Source organism: Mustela erminea, chromosome 16 (assembly GCF_009829155.1).
Source record: "Mustela erminea isolate mMusErm1 chromosome 16, mMusErm1.Pri, whole genome shotgun sequence".
Taxonomy (NCBI): domain Eukaryota; kingdom Metazoa; phylum Chordata; class Mammalia; order Carnivora; family Mustelidae; genus Mustela; species Mustela erminea.
Window position 1 is genome coordinate 763213 of NC_045629.1, and position 21031 is coordinate 784243.

The 21031-nt window shown below is 38.9% G+C and overlaps 1 protein-coding gene across 4 annotated transcripts in view; it reads left to right on the forward strand.

The window, feature by feature from the left end:
• SPIDR (scaffold protein involved in DNA repair) overlaps positions 1–21031 on the forward strand; it is a 607809-nt gene that overhangs the window by 565190 nt on the left and 21588 nt on the right. For all 4 annotated transcript variants that reach the window (XM_032316108.1, XM_032316109.1, XM_032316110.1 and 1 more), the window contains exons 12-14: positions 9388–9475; positions 10610–10753; positions 10846–10905. In XM_032316108.1, coding sequence (XP_032171999.1) covers positions 9388–9475; positions 10610–10753; positions 10846–10905 — 292 coding nt within the window. The remainder of the gene's footprint in view (positions 1–9387; positions 9476–10609; positions 10754–10845; positions 10906–21031) is intronic.

Here is a 21031-nt window from a genome sequence, read left to right on the forward strand (position 1 = left end):
AAGTGATAATATGCCCATTTGGTGTTTTCTGAGCATGCATAGCTTATTCAGTTCCGTGTACCATATTCTTGTCCTAGGATGGGGCACCTTGAGTATTTTTAACACCAGGAGAGGCATCTGAGTGTTGATACCATTTCAGATTCTTATGCCAAATTAATGAGGCTTTTTCTGGAGATGCCCTCAAGTCGGTCTGCTACCCCTGTAACTCTTATTAGAAAGAAAGGAAGAGTTGAAAAACATTTTTTAAAAGATTTTGTTTATTTATTTGAGAGAGAGAGCAAGAAAAAGAGAACAAGAGCTGAGGGAGAGGGAGAAGCAAATTTCCCCCACTGAGCAGGCAGTCACTGGGGGGTTGGATCCCAGGAACCTGGGATCAAGACCTGAGCCAAAGGCAGACACTTAACTGACTGAGCCACCCAGGTGCCCTGAGTTGAAAACCATTTAAAGGAAATCTCTGAGCCCACATCCTGCTTATGCTATTGGTCACAGGAGTGTCTTTGAAAAGAGTATACTTTGCATTTTGAGTAGTTTTATCACTAGCTTATTCTATACTAGTACTTTATACAACTAGACTATAAGAAAGTGATGGCTACATAGGATCTCTCTACTATCTTTACAAGTTTCTGTGAATCTATAGTTAGTTCAAATTAAGTTTTTAAAAAGTCAAGTGATTTATTGATTAAATAGTTTAAAAAGCAGTAATAGTTAAATAACTGTGAATTACATAATATTACTTTTTTGGGAGTTTATTTGAAAGTTCCAAAAGATACCAATAATAGCAATAGCAGTTGCCATTTATGCCACACTCAGGCACAAAAATTACATTCTCTCTAGTCCCCACAACCATCCTGGAAACATGTCCACAGCCCCATGTGGGGCTCCCATGGAGGGAGGTCACAGCTAGGCTTAGACCAAACCTGTGTGTGACTAAAAAGGATCCTCTTTTCACTCTAAGATGCTTCTCCCCAGTGGTTACCATTGTTTTAACAGACCCCTAACTTTTTGGTTTTCAAAATGGGTAGTAAAAGTATTATATGTTCTTGTTAAAATTTTAGAGTGTCCAAAAGGCATAAAAGTGAATATAGGGAAAAAAAAAGTACTAAGAGTTCTTTTATAAATCCTTCCAGATATAAAGTTTCATGTTTCCAATTTTTTAAAAATATTTTATCTATTTATTTGACAGAGAGAGAGAGGGATCACAAGTAGGCAGAGAGACAGGCAGAGAGAGAGGGAGAAGCAGGCTCCCTGCCGAGCAGAGAGCCCGATGTGGGGCTTGATCCCAGAACTCTGAGATCATGACCTGAGCTGAACGCAGAGGCCTAACCCACTGAGCCACCCAGGCACCCCTCATGTTTCCATATTTTAAAAAATATATGTATTTAACTTGCAAGCAAAATTGGATTTATAACCCCATACATTGTTGGGAATGTAAAATGGCACAGCACTGCATACAGCAGTTTGGCAGTTTCTCAAAAAGTTAAACACAGAATAAACCGTATAACCCAGCAAATCACTCCTAGGTTATCTACCCAAGAGAACTGAAAATGTATGTTCACACAGAAACTTGTACATGGATGTTCATAGAGGCAGTTTTCATGACAGCTGAGAGGTGGAAATAACCCAAATGTCCACAAACTGATGAATGATAATATCCATACCATGGAATATTACTCAGCCAAAAAAAAGAATATAGTACTGACACATGCAATAACATGGACTAACCTTTAAAAAATCATGCTCAGTGAAAGAAGCAGATATTAAGACCACATATTATATTATTCCATTTATTTACAGTGTTCATAAAAACAACTAGTTCATAAAAACAACTAGTGCATAAAAAACAGTAGCAAGAGTGACTGCAGATGGGCACAGCAGGGAGTGTAATATTGGCATGATAAAACATTCTGAAAGTAGTGGTGAAAGTTGCACAACTTTATGAATACACTAAAAATCAGTGCACTGTATACTTGAAAAGTATGAATTTTTTCATTTGCAACAAATTTCAATTTTTAAAATGGGGTTTATACCACCTTCTATGTTACTATGGTAAAGAATTCGAGGTGTTCATATTGCATCACATCTCACACAGAAGGGAGTATACCCCTTTCAACAGTCCCCAGAGACCCCAATCCAAATACTACTCATTTTTTGTGGCAAATACAATTTTTTACTCTGGTAAAATAGGCATAACAAAATGTATAAAATGTATTTTAAGTGTGCAGTTTGGTAATTATAATTTTAATATGTGCATGTATCTTGATGTCTTCCCATTTAAAAGGTACATCTGTTACTATAAATAAAAATATAGAAGCTGCCTAATTTTCTGAGATGTGACCCAAATTTTTCTGCAGAATCACTTTATGCAATCTATAAATTAGGATGTATCCTAAGAAGTTTATTCTGGCAAAATGATGTTTTCAGATTTTTAAATGATATTTATAAATATAATGACTTTATATGTCCTTTTTCTCCCTCTATTTTAATTAAAAGTTTATTTTACAAACTTTTTAAAAAATTAAAATAGAAACTTTTGGTGGCCTCTGCCCTGTCAGGCAGCTTGTTTGTTGTTTTAAACATTTTAAAGGGATGGCTTTTTAGAAAGAATGAGTTTCCTATGCAACAAAGTGAAAGCTTATGCAAAAATGAGTAGTAAGGAATGAACTGACCTGGGGTAAAACAATACACTCTAACTGTGCCAAAAGTCAGCTTCAGCACAAAGTCTGTCCCAGTTAGAGGCTAGACTCATTTCGAAGAATGTGTGTCCTGCCCGAGAGGAAAGTTCTAGTTCACAGAGCAGCAGCAGCCATCTGAATCATATGTATTTTCCAAAACCGGAGAGAAGCTGATTTATTATAAGACAATGCTTTTTATTTAATGCATAGGGGTCCTATTCCTAAGAGTCTACATTAAAATATAAACTTGTAACCAGTCCAAACTTTTAAAATTAGCCAATAGCATCCTCTAAATTAGCATCATTGAATTCAAATAGAGCTTTTCTAAGGCTATGTTCATAGTACAGCACTTCTCAAAGAAAATTACGAGGGAACACTGATTTCTTGGGATATTAATAGTGATTACGCCAAAAAGGATTTCATGGATATAAATCAAAAAACCTTCCGTTGGTCCAGATTTTACATGTGTCTTTTACACAAAGTTTTCCAGAATCTGCCATTCCAGTGTGTCCTGCTAAGCCACAGATATGCTGCACAGGGCAACCCTAACTGACCACAGAACCCTGTCGTCATGGAGTTTATGGGACTCCAAACAACAGAAGCATGTATCGAGTACTTACTAATTCTGAGCATAGAAACCCACATAGATGCTGTATATGCATGCAGCTTCTTTAGGGTGTCACAGTACATAACAGGCAGAGCTAGAGTGAGACCCAAGTCTGACTCCAAGGCCCATGCTACACCCACACCCTCTTAAACAACGGGCTTGAGTAAAGTCCTAGCATTGTCTTAGAAATTTAGTTAGGTCTAAGGTGAGAAACGGGTTATTTATTGGTTTAAAAACTTAGTCTGGAGAGGTCTTCCATCTTTTTGTGTCTTCTTCAATTTCTTTCATGAGTGTTCTGTAGTTCCTCTAATACAGATCCTTTACCTCTTTGGTTAGGTTTATTCCCAGGTATCTTATGGTTCTTGGTGCTATAGTAAATGGAATTGATTCTCTAATTTCCCTTTCTGTATTTTCATTGTTAGTGTATAAGAAAGCCACTGATTTCTGTACATTGACTTTGTATCCTGCCACGTTGCTGAATTGCTGTATGAGTTCTAGTAGTTTGGGGATGGAGTCTTTTGGGTTTTCCATATAAAGAATCATGTCATCTGCGAAGAGAGGGAGTTTGACTTCTTCATTGCCAATTTGGATACCTTTTATTTCCCTTTGTTGTCCGATTGCTGTTGCTAGGACTTCTAATACTATGTTGAACAAGAGTGGTGAGAGTGGGCATCCTTGTCGTGTTCCTGATCTCAATGGGAAGGCTGCAAGCTTTTTCCCATTGAGGATGATATTTGCTGTTGGTCTTTCATACATAGATTTGATGAAGTTCAGGAATGTTCCCTCTATCCCTATAACTTTGAAGCGTTTTAATCAGGAACGGATGCTGGATTTTGTCAAATGCTTTTTCTGCATCAATTGAGAGGACCATGTGGTTCTTCTCTCTTCGCTTATTAATTTGTTCTATCACATTGATTGATTTGCGAATGTTGAACCATCCTTGTAGCCCAGGGATGAATCCCATCTGGTCATGATGGATAATCTCTTTTTTTTAATTAATTTATTTATTTGACACAGAGAGAGAGAGAATTCACAAGTAAGCAGAGAGGCAGGCAGAGAGAGGGGGTGGAAGCAGACTCCCAGCTGAGCAGAGAGCCCAATGTGGGGCTCGATGTGGGGCTCGATCCCAGGACCCTGAGACCATGACCCGAGCCAAAGGCAAAGGCTCAACCCACTGAGCCACCCAGGTGCCCCGGTGGATAATCTTTTGAATGAGCTGTTGGATCCTGTTTGCTAGGATCTTGTTGAGAATCTTAGCATCCATATTCATCAGTGATATTGGTCTGAAATTATCCTTTTTGGTAGGGTCTTTGCCTGCTTTGGAGATCAGGGTAATGCTGGCTTCATAGAAAGAGTCTGGAAGTTTTCCTTCTGCTTCAATTTTTTGAAACAGCTTCTTTGAAAGTTTGATAGAATTCCCCAGGGAATCCGTCAGGTCCTGGGCTCTTGTTTTTTGGGAGGTTTTTGATCACTGCTTCAATCTCGTTACTAGATATCGGTCTATTCAGGTTGTCAGTTTCTTCCTGGTTCAGTTTTGGGAGTTTATAGTTTTCCAGGAGTGCATCCATTTCATCTAGGTTGCTTAGCTTATTGGCATATAACTGTTGATAATAACGTCTGATGATTGTTTCTACTTCCTTGGTATAAGTTGTGATCTCTCCCTTTTCATTCATAATTTTATGAGTTTGGGCTTTCTCTCTTTTGGATTAGTGTGGCCAATAGTTTATCAATCTTATTGATTCTTTAAAAAAAACCAGCTTCTAGTTTCTTTAATACGTTCTACTGTATCTCTGGTTTCTACCTCATTGATCTCAGCTCTAATCTTGATTATTTCTCTTCTTATGTGTGGAGTTGGTTTGATTTGTTGTTGATTCTCCAGTTCTTTAAGGTGTAGAGACAGCTGCTGTATTCTGGATTTTTCAGTCTTTTTGAGAGAGGCTTGGATGGCTATGTATTTCCCCCTTAGGACCACCTTTGCTGTATCCCATAGGTTTTGGACTGAAGTGTCTCCATTCTCATTGGTTTCCATGAATTGTTTCAGTTCTTCTTTGATCTCCTGGTTGATCCAAGCATTCTTAAGTATGGTGGTCTTTAGCTTCCAGGTGTTTGAGTTGCTTCAGAACTTTTCCTTGTGATTGAGGTCCAGTTTCAAAGCATTGTGATCTGAGAATATGCAGGGAATAATCTCAGTCTTTTGGTATCGGTTGAGTCCTGATTTGTGACCCAGTATGTGGTCTATCCTGGAGAAGGTTCCATGTGCACTTGAGAAGAATGAGTATTCTGTTGTTTTAGGGTGGAATGTTCTGTATATATCTATGAGGTCCATCTGGTCCAATGTGTCATTCAATGCTCTTGTTTCTTTATTGATTTTCTGCTTCGATGATATGTCTATTTCTGAGAGAGGCGTGTTAAGATCTCCTCCTGGATTGGAAGAATAAACATTGTTAAAATGTCTATACCGCCTAGAACAATCTATACTTTTAATGCCATTCTGATCAAATTTCCACCGGTATTCTTCAAAGAGCTGGAGCAAATAATCCAAAAATTTGTATGGAATCAGAAGAAACCCCGAATCACTAAGGAAATGTTGAAAAACAAAAATAAAATGGGGGGCATCATGTTACCTGATTTCAAGCTTTACTACAAAGCTGTGATCACCAAGACAGCATGGTATAGGCATAAAAACAGACACATAGACCAGTGGAACAGAGTAGAGAGCCCAGATATGGACCCTCAACTCTATGGGCAAATAATCTTCGACAAAACAGGAAAAAATATACAGTGGAAAAAAGACAGTCTCTTCAATAAATGGTGCTGGGAAAACTGGGCAGCTATATGTAGAAGAATGAAACTCGACCATTCTCTTACACTGTACAGAAAGATAAACTCAAAATGGATAAAAGACCTCAACGTGAGACAGGAATCCATCAGAATCCTAGAGGAGAACATAGGCAGTAATCTCTTCTATATCAGCCACAGCAACTTCTTTCAAGATATGTCTCCAAAGGCAAAGGAAACAAAAGCGAAAGTAAACTTTTGGGACTTCATCAAAATCAAAAGCTTCTGCACAGCAAAAGAAACAGTCAAGAAAACAAAGAGGCAACCCACGGAATGGGAGAAGATATTTGCAAATGACAGTACAGAAAAAAGGTTGATATCCAGGACCTATAAAGAACTCCTCAAACTCAAAACACACAAAACAGACAATCATATCAAAAAATGGGCAGAAGATTTGAATAGACACTTCTCCAATGAAGACATACAAATGGCTATCAGACACATGAAAAAATGTTCATCATCACTAGCCATCAGGGAGATTCAAATTAAAGCCCCATTGAGATACCACCTTACACCAGTTAGAATGGCCAAATTTAGCAAGACAGGAAACAACATGTGTTGGAGGGGATGTGGAGAAAGGGGAACCCTCTCCCACTGTTGGTGGGAATGCAAGTTGGTACAGCCTCTTTGGAGAACAGTGTGGAGATTCCTCAAGAAATTAAAAATAGAGCTTCCCTATGACCCTGCAATTTCATTACTGGGTATTTACTCCAAAGATACAGATGTAGTGAAAAGAAGGTCCCTCTGTACCCCAATGTTTATAGCAGCAATGGCCACGGTCGCCAAACTGTGGAAAGAACCAAGATGCCCTTCAACGGACGAATGGATAAGGAAGATGTGGTCCATATACACTATGGAATATTATGCCTCCATCAGAAAGGACAAATACCCAACTTTTTTAGCAAAATGGACGGGACTGGAAGAGATGATGCTGAGCGAAATAAGTCAAGCAGAGAGAGTCAATTATATGGTTTCACTTATTTGTGGAGCATAACAAATAGCATGGAGGACAAGAGGAGTTAGAGAGGAGAAGGGAGTTGGGGGAAATTGGAAGGGGAGGTGAACCATGAGAGACTATGGACTCTGAAAAACAATCTGAGGGTTTTGAAGGGGCGGGGGGTGGGAGGTTGGGGTACTAGGTGGTGGCTATTATGGAGGGCACGGATTGCATGGAGCACTGGGTGTGGTGCAAAAATAATGAATACTGTTATGCTGAAAATAAATTAAAAATTTAAAAAAAAATAAAAGAAAATTAGTCTATCACCGAACATTGCATTTCTCAGACTTACAAATAGGAAATGAGCACATCAAAGGTGCTAGGTCTGATTTCTGCAATGAAGTGTGTAGGTGCTTGTGGGTATCAGTGATTCATTCACCAAGTCTTTTTGACCACTTCGTATGAACTGGGCTCTTCTCTGCAGCAGTAGAAATAAATAACTGGGATAAATCCATGCCCATCCCCTGGGGAGCTCACATCAAACAGTGTGGGGATGGCAGAGAAACAGGAGCCAGGAGGCATGCTCAGTGAAAAGAAAGCAGCCAAACCTGGAACAGGGAGTCCTGGGCACATGGCAGACCGGGAGCAAGTGGACAGTCCATGTCCTGTTGCCCCTCTCCCTCTTCCTCTGCCTCACCCAGAGGCACAGTGGGCCCACCCAGTTCCTTAGTCTTGGGGAAGGGCAGTGAGAGGTCAGATGAAGTCACCTCTCCTCTGAGCCTTCTCTGACAGCCTTTCCTGACCTTAGTCAGCCCTGGTCACTCACAGCCCTGTCCATCACTCATACAAGTGGCGGCAGCAGCCTACTTCTCAGAAATAACCGAGAGAGAGAGAATGAATTTTCACTTGGCATTCCTTTTTTGGCATGTGATTTCCTGCCTTTGCTTATTTTTTGTGCTTGATTTTGACCCAGAACCTGAAAATTCACAGCAATGATATTGAGCTGGGTGTCTATCACAGGCCACACTCTGTGTGGGCTTTTTCTGTTGTAATTGGTGTAAGAAATGAAAAGGAGGTGGGAAAGTGCTTGAGTCTTGCTCGAGTACATGATTTGCAGGTTCTGAGTTGCTCAGGTGTGTTAACTGCTAGATCCATAGCCCCTAAAACAGTACTTGCTATTAAACACTGAAGAAGTAATATGTCACGTTAGTTATTAGGGACACAAGCTTTTTAAAAAGTGCTTGAGTCTTGCTCGAGTACATGATTTGCAGGTTCTGAGTTGCTCAGGTGTGTTAACTGCTAGATCCATAGCCCCTAAAACAGTACTTGCTATTAAACACTGAAGAAGTAATATGTCACGTTAGTTATTAGGGACACAAGCTTTTTAAAAAGTAACTAACATATTATATACTAACATTGTTGAAACTTAGAGCAAAATCTAAGAAGCCGTTGTGACTTATGCATGTATGATACACACTCATAGCAACTAAAACGGGATTTTTTTATTGTGGTAAAATGGACATAATATAAAATTTTCCACCTTAACCATTTTTAGAGGCATTGAGTGCATTCACACTATTGTACATCCATCACCCTCATCCATCTCTAGAATGTTTCCATCTTCCCAAACTAAAACTCCAAACCATTCAACACTAACTGTCCATTTCCCATCCCTCAGTCCCTAGCAACCGCCATTGTACTTTCTGTCTCTGTGAATTTGACTCCTCTAGGAATTTCATGAGTGGAATAAAAATATTTGTCTTTTTTTGTCTGGCTGTATTCTTTATTTTAGATAATTTGATAAATAGATAACTTTCTTTTTATCTGAGTAACACATACCTGTTTTGGAAAAAGATAGGAAACACATAAAAGCCAAATGAGGAAAGTAACTATCACTTCTGAGCTCTGCTCAGATACCCACTAAAATCATTTTTGTATCTTTCAGTCTTCTTTTCCTTTGGCTTATTACATGGAGGTACATGTATAGAAATATACATAAAAACATTGTAATTTGTTGCTGGCTTTTCACTTAACAAGGTATCAGAACCATTTTTCCATGTCTTTAAATATTTTCTATGTAACCATTTCAATGGCTGTATAATACTTCATTGGGAGATATATCATAATTTAATGAACAATATCCTTTCTGTTCTTGTGCAGTTTCAAAGACCTGTTCATCTGTGTGACCCTCTCTTCCCCATCTGAATCAACAGGGATGCTGAATGGTATCTCCCTGGCATTAGGGATGGTGTCTGTTAAGCAAAACTGCATAGGACCAGGTCATAAAGAAGCGCTTAAGTGAATACTATCGACAACATCTTTTCTTTTTCCAGGACAGCGGGGCTTTTCAATTTGATCGATACCCTGTGGCCTCCAGTGATGCCCCTGAAAGCACCTGGTCATGGCCAAGCCTGTGAAGAGGTAAGCCAGCATCTAAAGAGCTTTCCCTGGTCACTGCCTGCTCTATGCCAGTTGCTGAGCCAGGCCCTACCCCTAGTCCACATCCCTGAAAAGGATAGGTCTAGTGACTGTGAGTCAGGAGGACAGAGATTCAGACTTGCTCACCTCACTCTATAGTCCAAACTCTGGCTGCTTTCTCTACTTGTGCCATACTCCCCATTCTTGAGGTTAATTTACGGCTATGTTTTTAAACCACAGCCATTACATACCATTGCAACAATTAGGGTCTTAGCCTCATCCTAATTAAGACACAGGATGTTTTCCCCATCACCTCCCAATCACTATTAGAACCAAGCCTCAATTACCAGATAGAGCACAAACTCATAACCTAATAAATAAAGTCCATGGATATTCTTTCAACCACCAGGTGAGCCAGGGATTTCCATTTTCCTGCAGCATCAAATTGTCGATGGTAGTTGCTCACATGTAGCAAAACTGATCAAAATTTGTCCCTTCTTCTCCATCCTGAGTTTTATCCGGCAGACTGAGCAGCAGCTACTTTGGGCCCCAGCTCCCAAAGCTAAAAACAGGGGGCCATCTTGTTTATGTGGTAGCTGACTTCCTAGCAGACTGCTGGAACTATGACTTTGTATAGTGCTAGACCAAGAAAATAGTTGTCAAAAATGTCAAATTCTAGATTATTTAAGAGGAAAAAGTTTCTAAATATTTTCTGGGGGTGCCTGGATGACTCAGTGGGTTAAGCCTCTGCCTTCGGCTCAGGTCATGACCTCAGGGTCCTGGGATGGAGCCCCTCATCTGGCTCTCTGCTCAGCAGGGAGCCTGCTTTCCCCACTTGTGACTTCTCTCTCTGTCAAATAAATAAATAAAATCTTTAAAAAAAAAAAAAAAGAATACTCTGAAGAATGAAATTTTTAAATGAAGTCTTGAATCCATAGTAAATTCAAGAAGTTAATTCATAAAGTTCTAATGCTTGGTCATAGATATAAACAACATAATCTATTTCTTATACAACCTTTCAGATAAAAAGAATGCATCTGTGAATAAATGTCTATATATTAAAGAGTATATTTTAATAGTATATTTAAATCTTTTACTAGCATATTTATGTTCTATCGTTGCCTTAAATTTAAACAGGTAAAAAATCACATGCCTCCTCCTAGCTTCTGTTACATCCTTACTGCTCATCCAAATGTGGGGCAAATTGATATAATTGAAGAAGACCCCATTTCTAAACTTTACCAGCCTCCAGTTCCCCGCTTCTTAAAAGAAATTCTCCAGGTAACATCTGTGTTTCTAACAGGGTCTTTAGTTATTCTTACTGTATTTTTATGCTTTTTGTGATGTTCTAATCATTTTCAATGCCTTTCCAGACTAGTGATCTTAGTACCCGTTGCAGTTTCTATGCCAGAGTGATTTATCAGAGACCACAGGTAATCAATCCCTCTTCCTTTCTCTCTCTGATAAGGTGTTATAAAATTTATTAAAGGATAACCTCTCATAGAAATTAATGGAGTGCTAAAATAGAAAAGCATTTTAAAAATCCATTTATGTGTGATCCATGCTGAGGCAATTAATCCATTCCTTGTGCAGGTGCAGCCTGCCAGCCACTGTGGTAAGTACTATGTATGAAACAACTTAGGCATAGCTCATGTGAAAGGTTCTCAGCCCAACACTGTGAGTTCTTTTCTGGCACACAGATTATAGAAAGGAAAGAAAGGAGGTGGAAGAAGGAGTCTTGGGGTTGAGCTTAGCCCCTGTTAGAACTGTCCAACAGCTCTGAGCCATCAATAGGGAAAGGAAGCCCTGTAACCCCGGGGAGGTCTCAGCAGTGCTGGGGAGCTGCAGCCTAGAGGAGCTGCCTGTTGGCTGCCTTCCCACTCAACAGATCAGCAAGAAGTAGACAAGAGAAAGGGATGTTTTTGGCAAGCTGAACATATGGTGTAAGTTCTGCCAGAAAGAAACCTCTGGTTGACCTTAACTCCATGCAAATCTCACCTGCAGTATACAAAACATCCCATTGTTCAATCCTCATTTTCCTTTTCTCTGTTCACCTTTTAGTGAATTTGTACCTCTCCTAAGGAATAAGAGTGATTAACGTTAGTTAGTCACAGTGCTTCCTGTGAGCCATCCCAGAATTTGGGTCAGGGACAGGCCCACAGTGATGATGAGGTCCAGGCACCTGATGTGTCTCTTACCTTCCAACCCTGAAGTGAAGTGAAGGCTGACTGCGAACTCCCCCACCCACCATCTGCAGAACGCTCAGTTTGTTAAGACATGCTTGGCATCTGCCATATCCCTGTTATTCTAACACACATTCCAGGTTGTAGGGCTGTAATCAGGCTCTGCAGCTGCCATTTACTCTGCAGATAAAACATTGTCCTCAGAGGCAATATACCCCATGTTCCTGTCCACAGAGCCTCAGTTGCTCAAAGCCCCAGCTGATAGCAGACATGGAAAATAAAAAACAGGTGTCAGATATACCATTTCTAGTCTCGACAATAGCCCCAGTGGATGGGCGCCCTAGGACAGAGAAAAAAAAACTGCAGATCATCTGCCTCACTGGATGAAGGAACCCTGCATTGGGACTGGTTGAAAACACTGATAACCTCCTGCCCCAAGTTCTCTGCCAACAAATATGCTTCCATGAGCCTAGGTGCAGCCTGCCAGCAAGTATGGGTTTCAGTGGGTGTATGTACTAAAGAATTGGTGGTACTTAGGATGTGTAGGTGCTTGGAACACAATGGAACAGATTCCTCAATGCACTAAAATCTTCTACCTTCTGTATTTTGTTTGTGGAACAGAGAATCACCAGAAACCAACTTCCTCAGGGAGAAATTAAAATAAGCTAAGTCCCAGGGGCACTGTGTGTTCAAGTATACATTCTACAGTATATACATTCTACAGTGAGAACATTGACTTTAAGAATGGCACAGTGAGTCACTGCAAGACCTTGAATTATCAAAGAAGATTCAGTTGTATTTTCATTATACAAATGGTTAAGTCATGCAAGTGAAAGACATATTTTTTGTATTTAACTTTTTTTTTAAGATTTTTTTTCAGTGAAAGGAAACAAATTGCCATTTATTAATATTACTAAATATTCTGCTTGCCACATCTCTCCACAGGCACTATAACTGATGAACAGTTACGACAACAGCCACCATTCAGTGAGCTAAATGAAATAACTCTGTACCAAGCATAGCTGTTTACATACATTTCCTTATTTTTTTAATTTTTGATTTTTAATTTTATTTTAAATTTCTTTTCAGTGTAACAGAATTCATTGTTTTTTGCACCACACCCAGTGCTCCATGCAATCCGTGCCCTCTCTAATACCCACCACCTGGTTCCCCGACCTCCCACCCCCTGGCCCTTCAAAACCCTCAGGTTGTTTTTCAGAGTCCATTGTCTCTCATGGTTCACCTCCCCTTCCAATTTCCCTCAAATCCCTTCTCCTCTCCATCTCCCTATGTCCTCCATGTTATTTGTTATGCTCCACAAATAAGTGAAACCATATGATAATTGACTCTCTCTGCTTGACTTATTTCACTCAGCATCATCTCTTCCAGTCCTGTCCATGTTGCTACAAAAGTTGGGTATTTGTCCTTTCTGATGGAGACATAATACTCCATGGTGTATATGGACCACATTTTCCTTATCCATTCGTCCGTTGAAGGGCATCTTGGTTCTTTCCACAGTTTGGTGACCGTGGCCATTGCTGCTATAAACATTGGGGTACGGAGGGCCCTTCTTTTCAATACATCTGTATCTTTGGGGTAAATACCCAGTAGTGCAATTGCAGGGTCATAGGGAAGCTGTATTTTTAATTTCTTGAGGAATCTCCACACTGTTCTCCAAAGTGGCTACGCCAACTTGCATTCCCACCAACAGATTAAGAGGGTTCCCCTTTCTCCACATCTCTCCAACACACGTTGTTTCCTGTCTTGCTAATTTTGGCCATTCTAACTGATGTAAGGTGTTATCTCAATGTGGTTTTAATTTCAATCTCCCTGATGGCTAGTGATGATGAACATTTTTTCATGTGTCTGATAGCCATTTGTATGTCTTCATTGGAGAAGTGTCTATTCATATCTTCTGCCCATTTTTTGATATGATTATCTGTTTTGTGTGTGTTGAGTTTGAGAAGTTCTTTATAGGTCCTGGATATCAACCTTTTGTCTGTACTGTCATTGGCGAATATCTTCTCCCATTCCGTGGGTTGCCTCTTTGTTTCTTGACTGTTTCCTTTGCTGTGCAGAAGCTTTTGATTTTGATGAAGTCCCAAAAGTTCATTTTCACTTTTGTTTCCTTTGCCTTTGGAGACATATCTTGAAAGAAGTTGCTGTGGCTGATATCAAAGAGGTTACTGCCTATGTTCTCCTCTAGGATTCTGATGGATTCCCGTCTCACCAAGACAGCATGGTACTGGCATAAAAACAGACACATAGACCAGTGGAACAGAGTAGAGAGCCCAGATATGGACCTTCAACTCTATGGTCAAATAATATTTGACAAAGCAGGAAAAAATATACAGTGGAAAAAAGACAGTCTCTTCAATAAATGGTGCTGGGAAAATTGGACAGCTATATGTAGAAGAATGAAACTCGACCATTCTCTTTTTAAAATTTTTAATTAATCTCTACACCCAGCCGGGGGCTCAAACTTACAATCCCAAGATCGAGAGTTACCTGCTCTACTAACTAGGCCAGCCAGGCACCCCCTTAACTTTTATTTTGAATAAAATTATTCTAAATTTGTAGATTCATAGTAATTATAGATTCACAATAGACTTCAAAGAAATATATAGTGTACACCCTCTCCTGTACTAACACCCCTTACCTCCAATAGCCACCATACAACACCCAATACAACACCCAAAGCAAGAAACTGACATCAGTACTAATCTGGTTTCACCATTATAATTACGTTATTTCATGATCATTACACAAGTGAAACCGTGCAATATATATCAGTGTTGTTTCCTAGGCCAGCTGCACAAAGTACCAAAAACCAGATTGCTTGAAACAGCAAAAATTTATCATTTCACAGTTGTGGGGGCTAGAGGTCTGAAATCAAGGTGTCAAAGGGCCATGCTATGTCAGCTCTGGGGAATATCCTTCCTTGCCCCTTCCAGCTTCTAGTGCCTGCCAACAATCCTTGGCCTTCCTTGGCTTTATATACATATCACCCTAGGCACATGACCATCTTCACCCTATGTGTCTTCTTGTTGTCTTCCCTCTGCACCTGTTAGTGTCCAAATTTCCTTTTTTATAAGGACTTTATTCAGATTTGAAGAGAGACTGTTGTCATGATTTCATCTTGACTTGATTAAATTTGTAAAGACCTTATTTCTAAATTAGGTTACATTCTGAAGTACTAGAAGTAGGACTTCAATTGATCTTTTTGGAGGGACACAATTTGACCTATAACAGCTACTTTGTTGGTGGTGGTAGTGGTGATGGTGGTGGTGGTGGTTGTCATCGTCATCGAGATTCATCCAGGGAACTAATGATGTTGGAAATCCTTTCAGATGTTTATTTCCCATCTGAATAATTTCTTTGGTGAAAGGTCTATATGTGTCCTTTGCCCATTTTCCGTTTGTATTATTTCTTTTTTATTGCTGAATTTGGAAGTTCTTTATATATTTTGTATACAAAGCCTTTGTCAGATATATGATTTGCAAATATTTCTCAGGGTCTATAATTTGTCTTTTTATCCTTCCAACAGTGGTTTTTCCAGAGCAGAGTTTTTCATTTTTATGCAGTCAAATTTATTAACTTTCCCTTATAGATCATGCTTTTGTCATAAAGTCTAAGCCAAGCCAAGCCATTTTGCCTAGTTTTAGGTCCCAAAGTTTATCTTTTATGTTCTTTTCTAGAAGGCTTATAATTTTACATTTGAGTCCATGGTGTATTTTGAGTTGATTTCTTTAATAAAGTATTAGTTTAGGTCAGGGTTCCCTTTTTTTGCCTAAAGATGTCCAGTTGTTCCAGCATTATTTGTTGATAAGCTGTCCTTCCTCTGTTGAATTGCTTTTGCAACTTTGTCGAAATTAATTGGGCATTTTTGTGTGGAACAGATCTATTTTTAATAAAATTTTAGCAATTAGATTGTAGCACTGCTTTGAATTAATTGGTTATTTGTGTATTTTTATGGATGACACCCCAATGGTAAAGATAATTTGATAGTTAATTTCAAAGGAAATTAGACCATTTTGGCTCATCTGGAGATTGAAAAAGAGATAGTAAGCCAAATCCAGGGTATTTACAAAGAGTATCTAAAATATTTGAAGACTGTCAGAAAAACTCCCAGCTGCAGATAATCTTGTAGAAATCTTTGCCCTAAGATATCTGCCATTTTTTCAAATGTGATTTTGCTAGTTGTTCCCCAAAATCATTTATAACTCCACAGTCCAACACAGTATCATGTACTGTACTTAGTTGTCGTGTCTCTTTCTTCTTCAAATGGAATATTTCTGCATCCTTGCATATCTTTATGACCTTGACAGTTTTTAAGAATAGAGATCAGTACTTAATAGAATTTCTCTCCATTTAGATTGACCTGATGTTATCTCATGAATAGATTCAAGGTACGCATCATTTTCAGGAATACCACATAAAAATACTGTCTTCGTATCAGGAGGTACACAGTTGATTTGCCCCAGTGCTATGATATGTTATCAGTTGATTAAGATGGTGTTTTCTAAGATGCTCAACATCACTAATCATTAAGGAAATACAAATCAAAACTATAATGAGATACCTGTCAGAATGGCTAAAATTAACAACATAGGAAACAACAGGTGTTGGCAAGGATGCAGAGAAAGGAGAACCCTCTTGCACTGTTGATGGGAATGCAAACAGGTGCTGCCACTCTGGAAAACAGTACTGGAGTTCCCTCAGAAAGTTGAAAATAGAAGTACTCTATGATTCAACAAATAAACTACTGGGTATTTATCCAAAGGATACAAAAATACAGATTTAAGGGGCATATTCACCCTAATATTTATAGCAGCTATCATAAATAGCCAAATTATGGAAAGGGCCCAAGTGTCCATCAACTGATGAAAAGATAAAGAAGATGTGGTCTACTTATAGACTGGAATATTACTCAGCCATCAAAAAGTATGCTATCTTGCCATTCCAACAATGTATATGGAAGAGCTAGAGGGTATTGTGCTAAGTGGAATAAGTCAGTCAGAGATGAAAAATACCATATGATTTAACTCATGTGGAATTTAAGAAACCAAACAAACAAAAGGGAAAAAAAATAAAGAGAGAAGCAAACTAGAAAACAGACTTTTTTTTTTTTTTTTAATTAAAGCACGGGGACAGGACCCATGGGCAGGAAGAGCTGCTTAGAAAACAGACTCTTAACTATAAAAAAGAACTGAGAGTTACTGGAGAGGAGGTGGGTGGGGATGGGCTAAATGGGTGATGGGTATCAAGGAGGGCACTTATGATGAACACCGGGTGCTGTATGTAAGTGAAGAATCACTAAATTCTCCACCTGAAGCTAGTGTTACACTATATGTTAACTAACTGGAATTTAAATAAAAACTTGAAGGGAAAAAAAGGTGTTTTCTAGATTTCTCCACTCTAAAGTTAACTAATAAGTATCTTATACTTATAAATAAATTAATAACTATGTAACAAGTATTTTATAGGAAGATACATTGAGTGATCTTGCCTGAATGTCAAGAATGTCAAATCGTGTGCTCGCTTCGGCAGCACATATATACTAAAAAAAGAATGTCAAATCGTACCTTTTACATTGAGTAGTTGGCATTCAGCTATACTTATGAGCTTATTTCCTGATTTATTTATGTATCACCATTTATATCAGTATGGACTAGTGGATTCAGTTTTGTTCAGTGGATTAGAATCTCACCGTTGTTTAGTTTGTTGTTTGGGTTTGCCAGATTCAAGCTGGTTCGTGAGGTCTTTGGTTGTGTTCCTATCATTCTTTAAGTGTGTCCTTACTTTCTGACACAGTGAGATGTTTCAGACTCATCTGTGCTTTCTCTATTCTGGAAACAGCCATCTCTCGAAGGAGGCATGGTTGATTTTAATGGAGAATGACTTTTAAAAGCAAAGGTCTGGGTACTAGATGGGCTTACTGCTATTGAGAGGTTATTGTCTCTTGGCCCTCCCAATGGACAGTGCAAAGAAGTATATATGTGTAAACTCATGCACATATGCCCATAAATCCATACCTACTTCTTTCCATCTATTCATCTATATCTGAAATCATGAGTTTATACCTGTATCTCCAATTGTAGATCATTACCACAGAACTGACTTTAGGTTTCTCTATTTCCATATTTATAACTCTCTTATCCAACAGTGAGAAAACCTGGTTCTCATTTTCCTCAATATAATTTAATCTAATTTCCAATCTGTGATCAACCTCCCAACCATGTGAGCTACCCCCTACACCCCAAGCCACAGTTCCTCACCATCCAAGTCACTTTCCTTGCCCAGTCCTGTCAGTCAACCAGATGGAATCCTCAGCCTGATTATGCCATCCACAACAGTAGCACTAACTGAGTTTTGGGCCAGCTAGGTTCTCATGGTCCAGCCCTGCTGACCATAAGGGTCTTCCCAGGCAAAGCATTGTTCCCATTTGGATATACTGAATCCTAAACCTTGAGCAAGGGGAAAGGGAAAAATGCCATTATAATTAACTTGAGAAGGCACTACAACTTTTGTAGATATAAGAAAATTATAATAATAAAAAAAAGACTAAAAGAGAAAGACCATTACTGGAGTTAAGATGGCAGGGTAGTAGGGGAGACACTGAGCTTTCCTTGTCCTTGGAACACAACATCCAACTATTTTGAATAGTTGAATTACTCTGAATATAAATGGACTAAATGCTCCAATCAAAAGACAAAGGATATCAGAATGGGGGTGCCTGGGTGGCTCAGTGGGTTAAGCATCTGCCTTCAGCTCAGGTCATGATCTCTGGGTCTGGGATCAATCCCCATGTCAGGCTTCTTGCTCAGCAGGAAGTCAGCTTCTCTACTCTCTCCCTATGCTCCTCCCTACACTTGTGGGTTTTTTTTCCTCTCTCTCTCATTAATAAATGAATAAAATCTTTAAAAGGAAAGAAAGAAACTCATTGATAATACTACAATAATAGTAGGGGACTTAACACCCCACTCAGAACTATGGACACATCATCAAAGCAGAAGATCAAAAACAAAACAAGAGATTTAAATGACACACTGGGCCAGTTGGAGTTCACAGATTTACTCGGAGAATTTCATCTTAAAGCAGCAGAATCTTCTCAAGTACTCATGGAACATTCTCCAGAATAGATCACAACCTGGGTCACAAATCAGGTCTCTGCAGGTACAAAAAGATTGAGATCATACCATGCACATTTTCAGACCACAATGCTATAAAACTTGAAGTCAACCACAGGAAAAAATTTGGAAGGCCCACAAATATATGGAGGCTAAAGAACATTCTACTAAAGAATGACCGTGTCAACCAGGAAATTAAAGGAGAACCTAAATATACATGGAAACAAATGAGAATGAAAACACAACACTTCAAAACCTTTGGGATGCAGCAAAGTTGGTCCTAAGAGGGAAGTATATAGCAATACACGCCTTCCTCAGGAAACAAAAATCTCAAATATACAACCTAAACTTACACCTAAAGGAGCTGGGAAAAGTAGAGCAAATAAAAGCTAAATCCAGAATATAGATTAGAGCAGAAATCAATGATATAGACATTTAAAAAAAAAAAAACAGTATAACAGATCAACAAAAGTAGGAGCTAGTTCCTTGAAAGAATAAGATCAATAAACCCCTAGCCAGACTTACCAAAACGAAAAAAGACCCAAATCAATAAAGCCATGAAAGAGGAGAGATCACAACCAACACCAAAGAAATACAAACAATTATAAGAACATACTATGAGCAACTCTACGCCAATAAATTCAACAATCTGAAAGAAATGGATGCATTCCTAGAGACATATAAACTACCCCAACTGAAATAGAAAGAAATAGAAAACCTGAGCAGACCCGTAACCAGCAAAGAAATGGAATCCGTAATCAAAAATTACCCAACAAACAAGAGTCCAGAGCCAGATGGTTTCCCAGAGGTATTCTACCAAACACTTAAAAAAGAATTAAACCTATTCTTCTGAAACTGTTCCAAAAAATAGAAATGGAAGGGAAGCTTCCAAACTCATTCTATGAGGCCAGCATTACTTTGATCCCAAAACCAAAGACCCCACTAAAAGGAGAATTACAGACCAATATCCCTGATGAACATGGACGCAAAAATTCTCACTAAGATAGTAGCCAATAGGATCCTATAGTACATTAAAAGGATTATTCACCATGGTCAAGTGGGATTTATTCCTGGACTACAGAGGTGGTTCAACATCTTAAAATCAATCAGTGTGATACACCACATTAATAAAAGAAAAGACAAGAACCATATGATTCTCTCAATTGATTAAAAAAAAAATGACAAAGTGCAGCATCCTTTCTTGATTAAAACTTCCCACAGGGTAGGGGTAAAGGGAATATACCTCCATATCATACAAGCCAAATACCAAAAAAAAAAAAAAAAAAAAACCACACAGTGAATATCATCCTCAATGGGGAAAAACTGAGAGTTTTTCCCTTAAGGTCAGGAACATGACAGAGATGTTCACTCTCAGTATGGTTGTTCTACATAGTACAGGAAGTCAAAGCCTCAGCAATTAGACAACAAAAGGAAAGAAAACGCATCCAAAGCAGCAAAGAAGTCGTCAAACCAAAGCTGGAGGCATCACAATTCTGGATTTCAAGCTGTATTACAAAGCTGTAATCAAGCTGGTATCATCAAGATAATGTGGTACTGGTATAAAAATAGACACATAAATCAATGGAACCCAGAAATGGAACCTCAACTCTATGGTCAACTAATCTCCAACAAAGCAAGAAAGAATATCCAATGGAAAAAAAGACAGTCCCTTAACAAATGGTATTGGGAAAATTGGACAGTCACATGCAGAAGAATAAAAATGGACAAAAGACCTAAATGTAGGACAGGAATCCATCAAAATCCTTGAGGAGACACAGGCAGCAACCTCTTGACCTCAGCCACAGCAATTCTTGCTAGACATAACTCCAAAGGCTGGGGAAACAAAAGCAAAAATGAACTATTGGGACTTCATCAGGATAAAAAGCTTTTCCATAGCAGGGGAAACAGTCAACAAAACTAAAAGTCAACCTATGAAATGGGAGGAGATATTTGCAAATGTCTTATCAGATAAAGGGCTAGTATCCAAAATCTATAGAGAACTTATCAAACTCCACACCCAAAAAACCCCACATAATCCAGTCAAGAAATGGGCAGAAGATATGAACAGATATCTCTACAAAGAAGACATACAGTGGCCAATAGACACATGAAAAAATGCTTGACATTACTCATCATTAGGGAAATACAAACCAAAACCACAGTGAGATACCACCTCACACCGGTCAGAATGGATAAAATTAACAACTCAGGAAACAATAGATGTTGGTGAGGATGCTGAGAGAGGG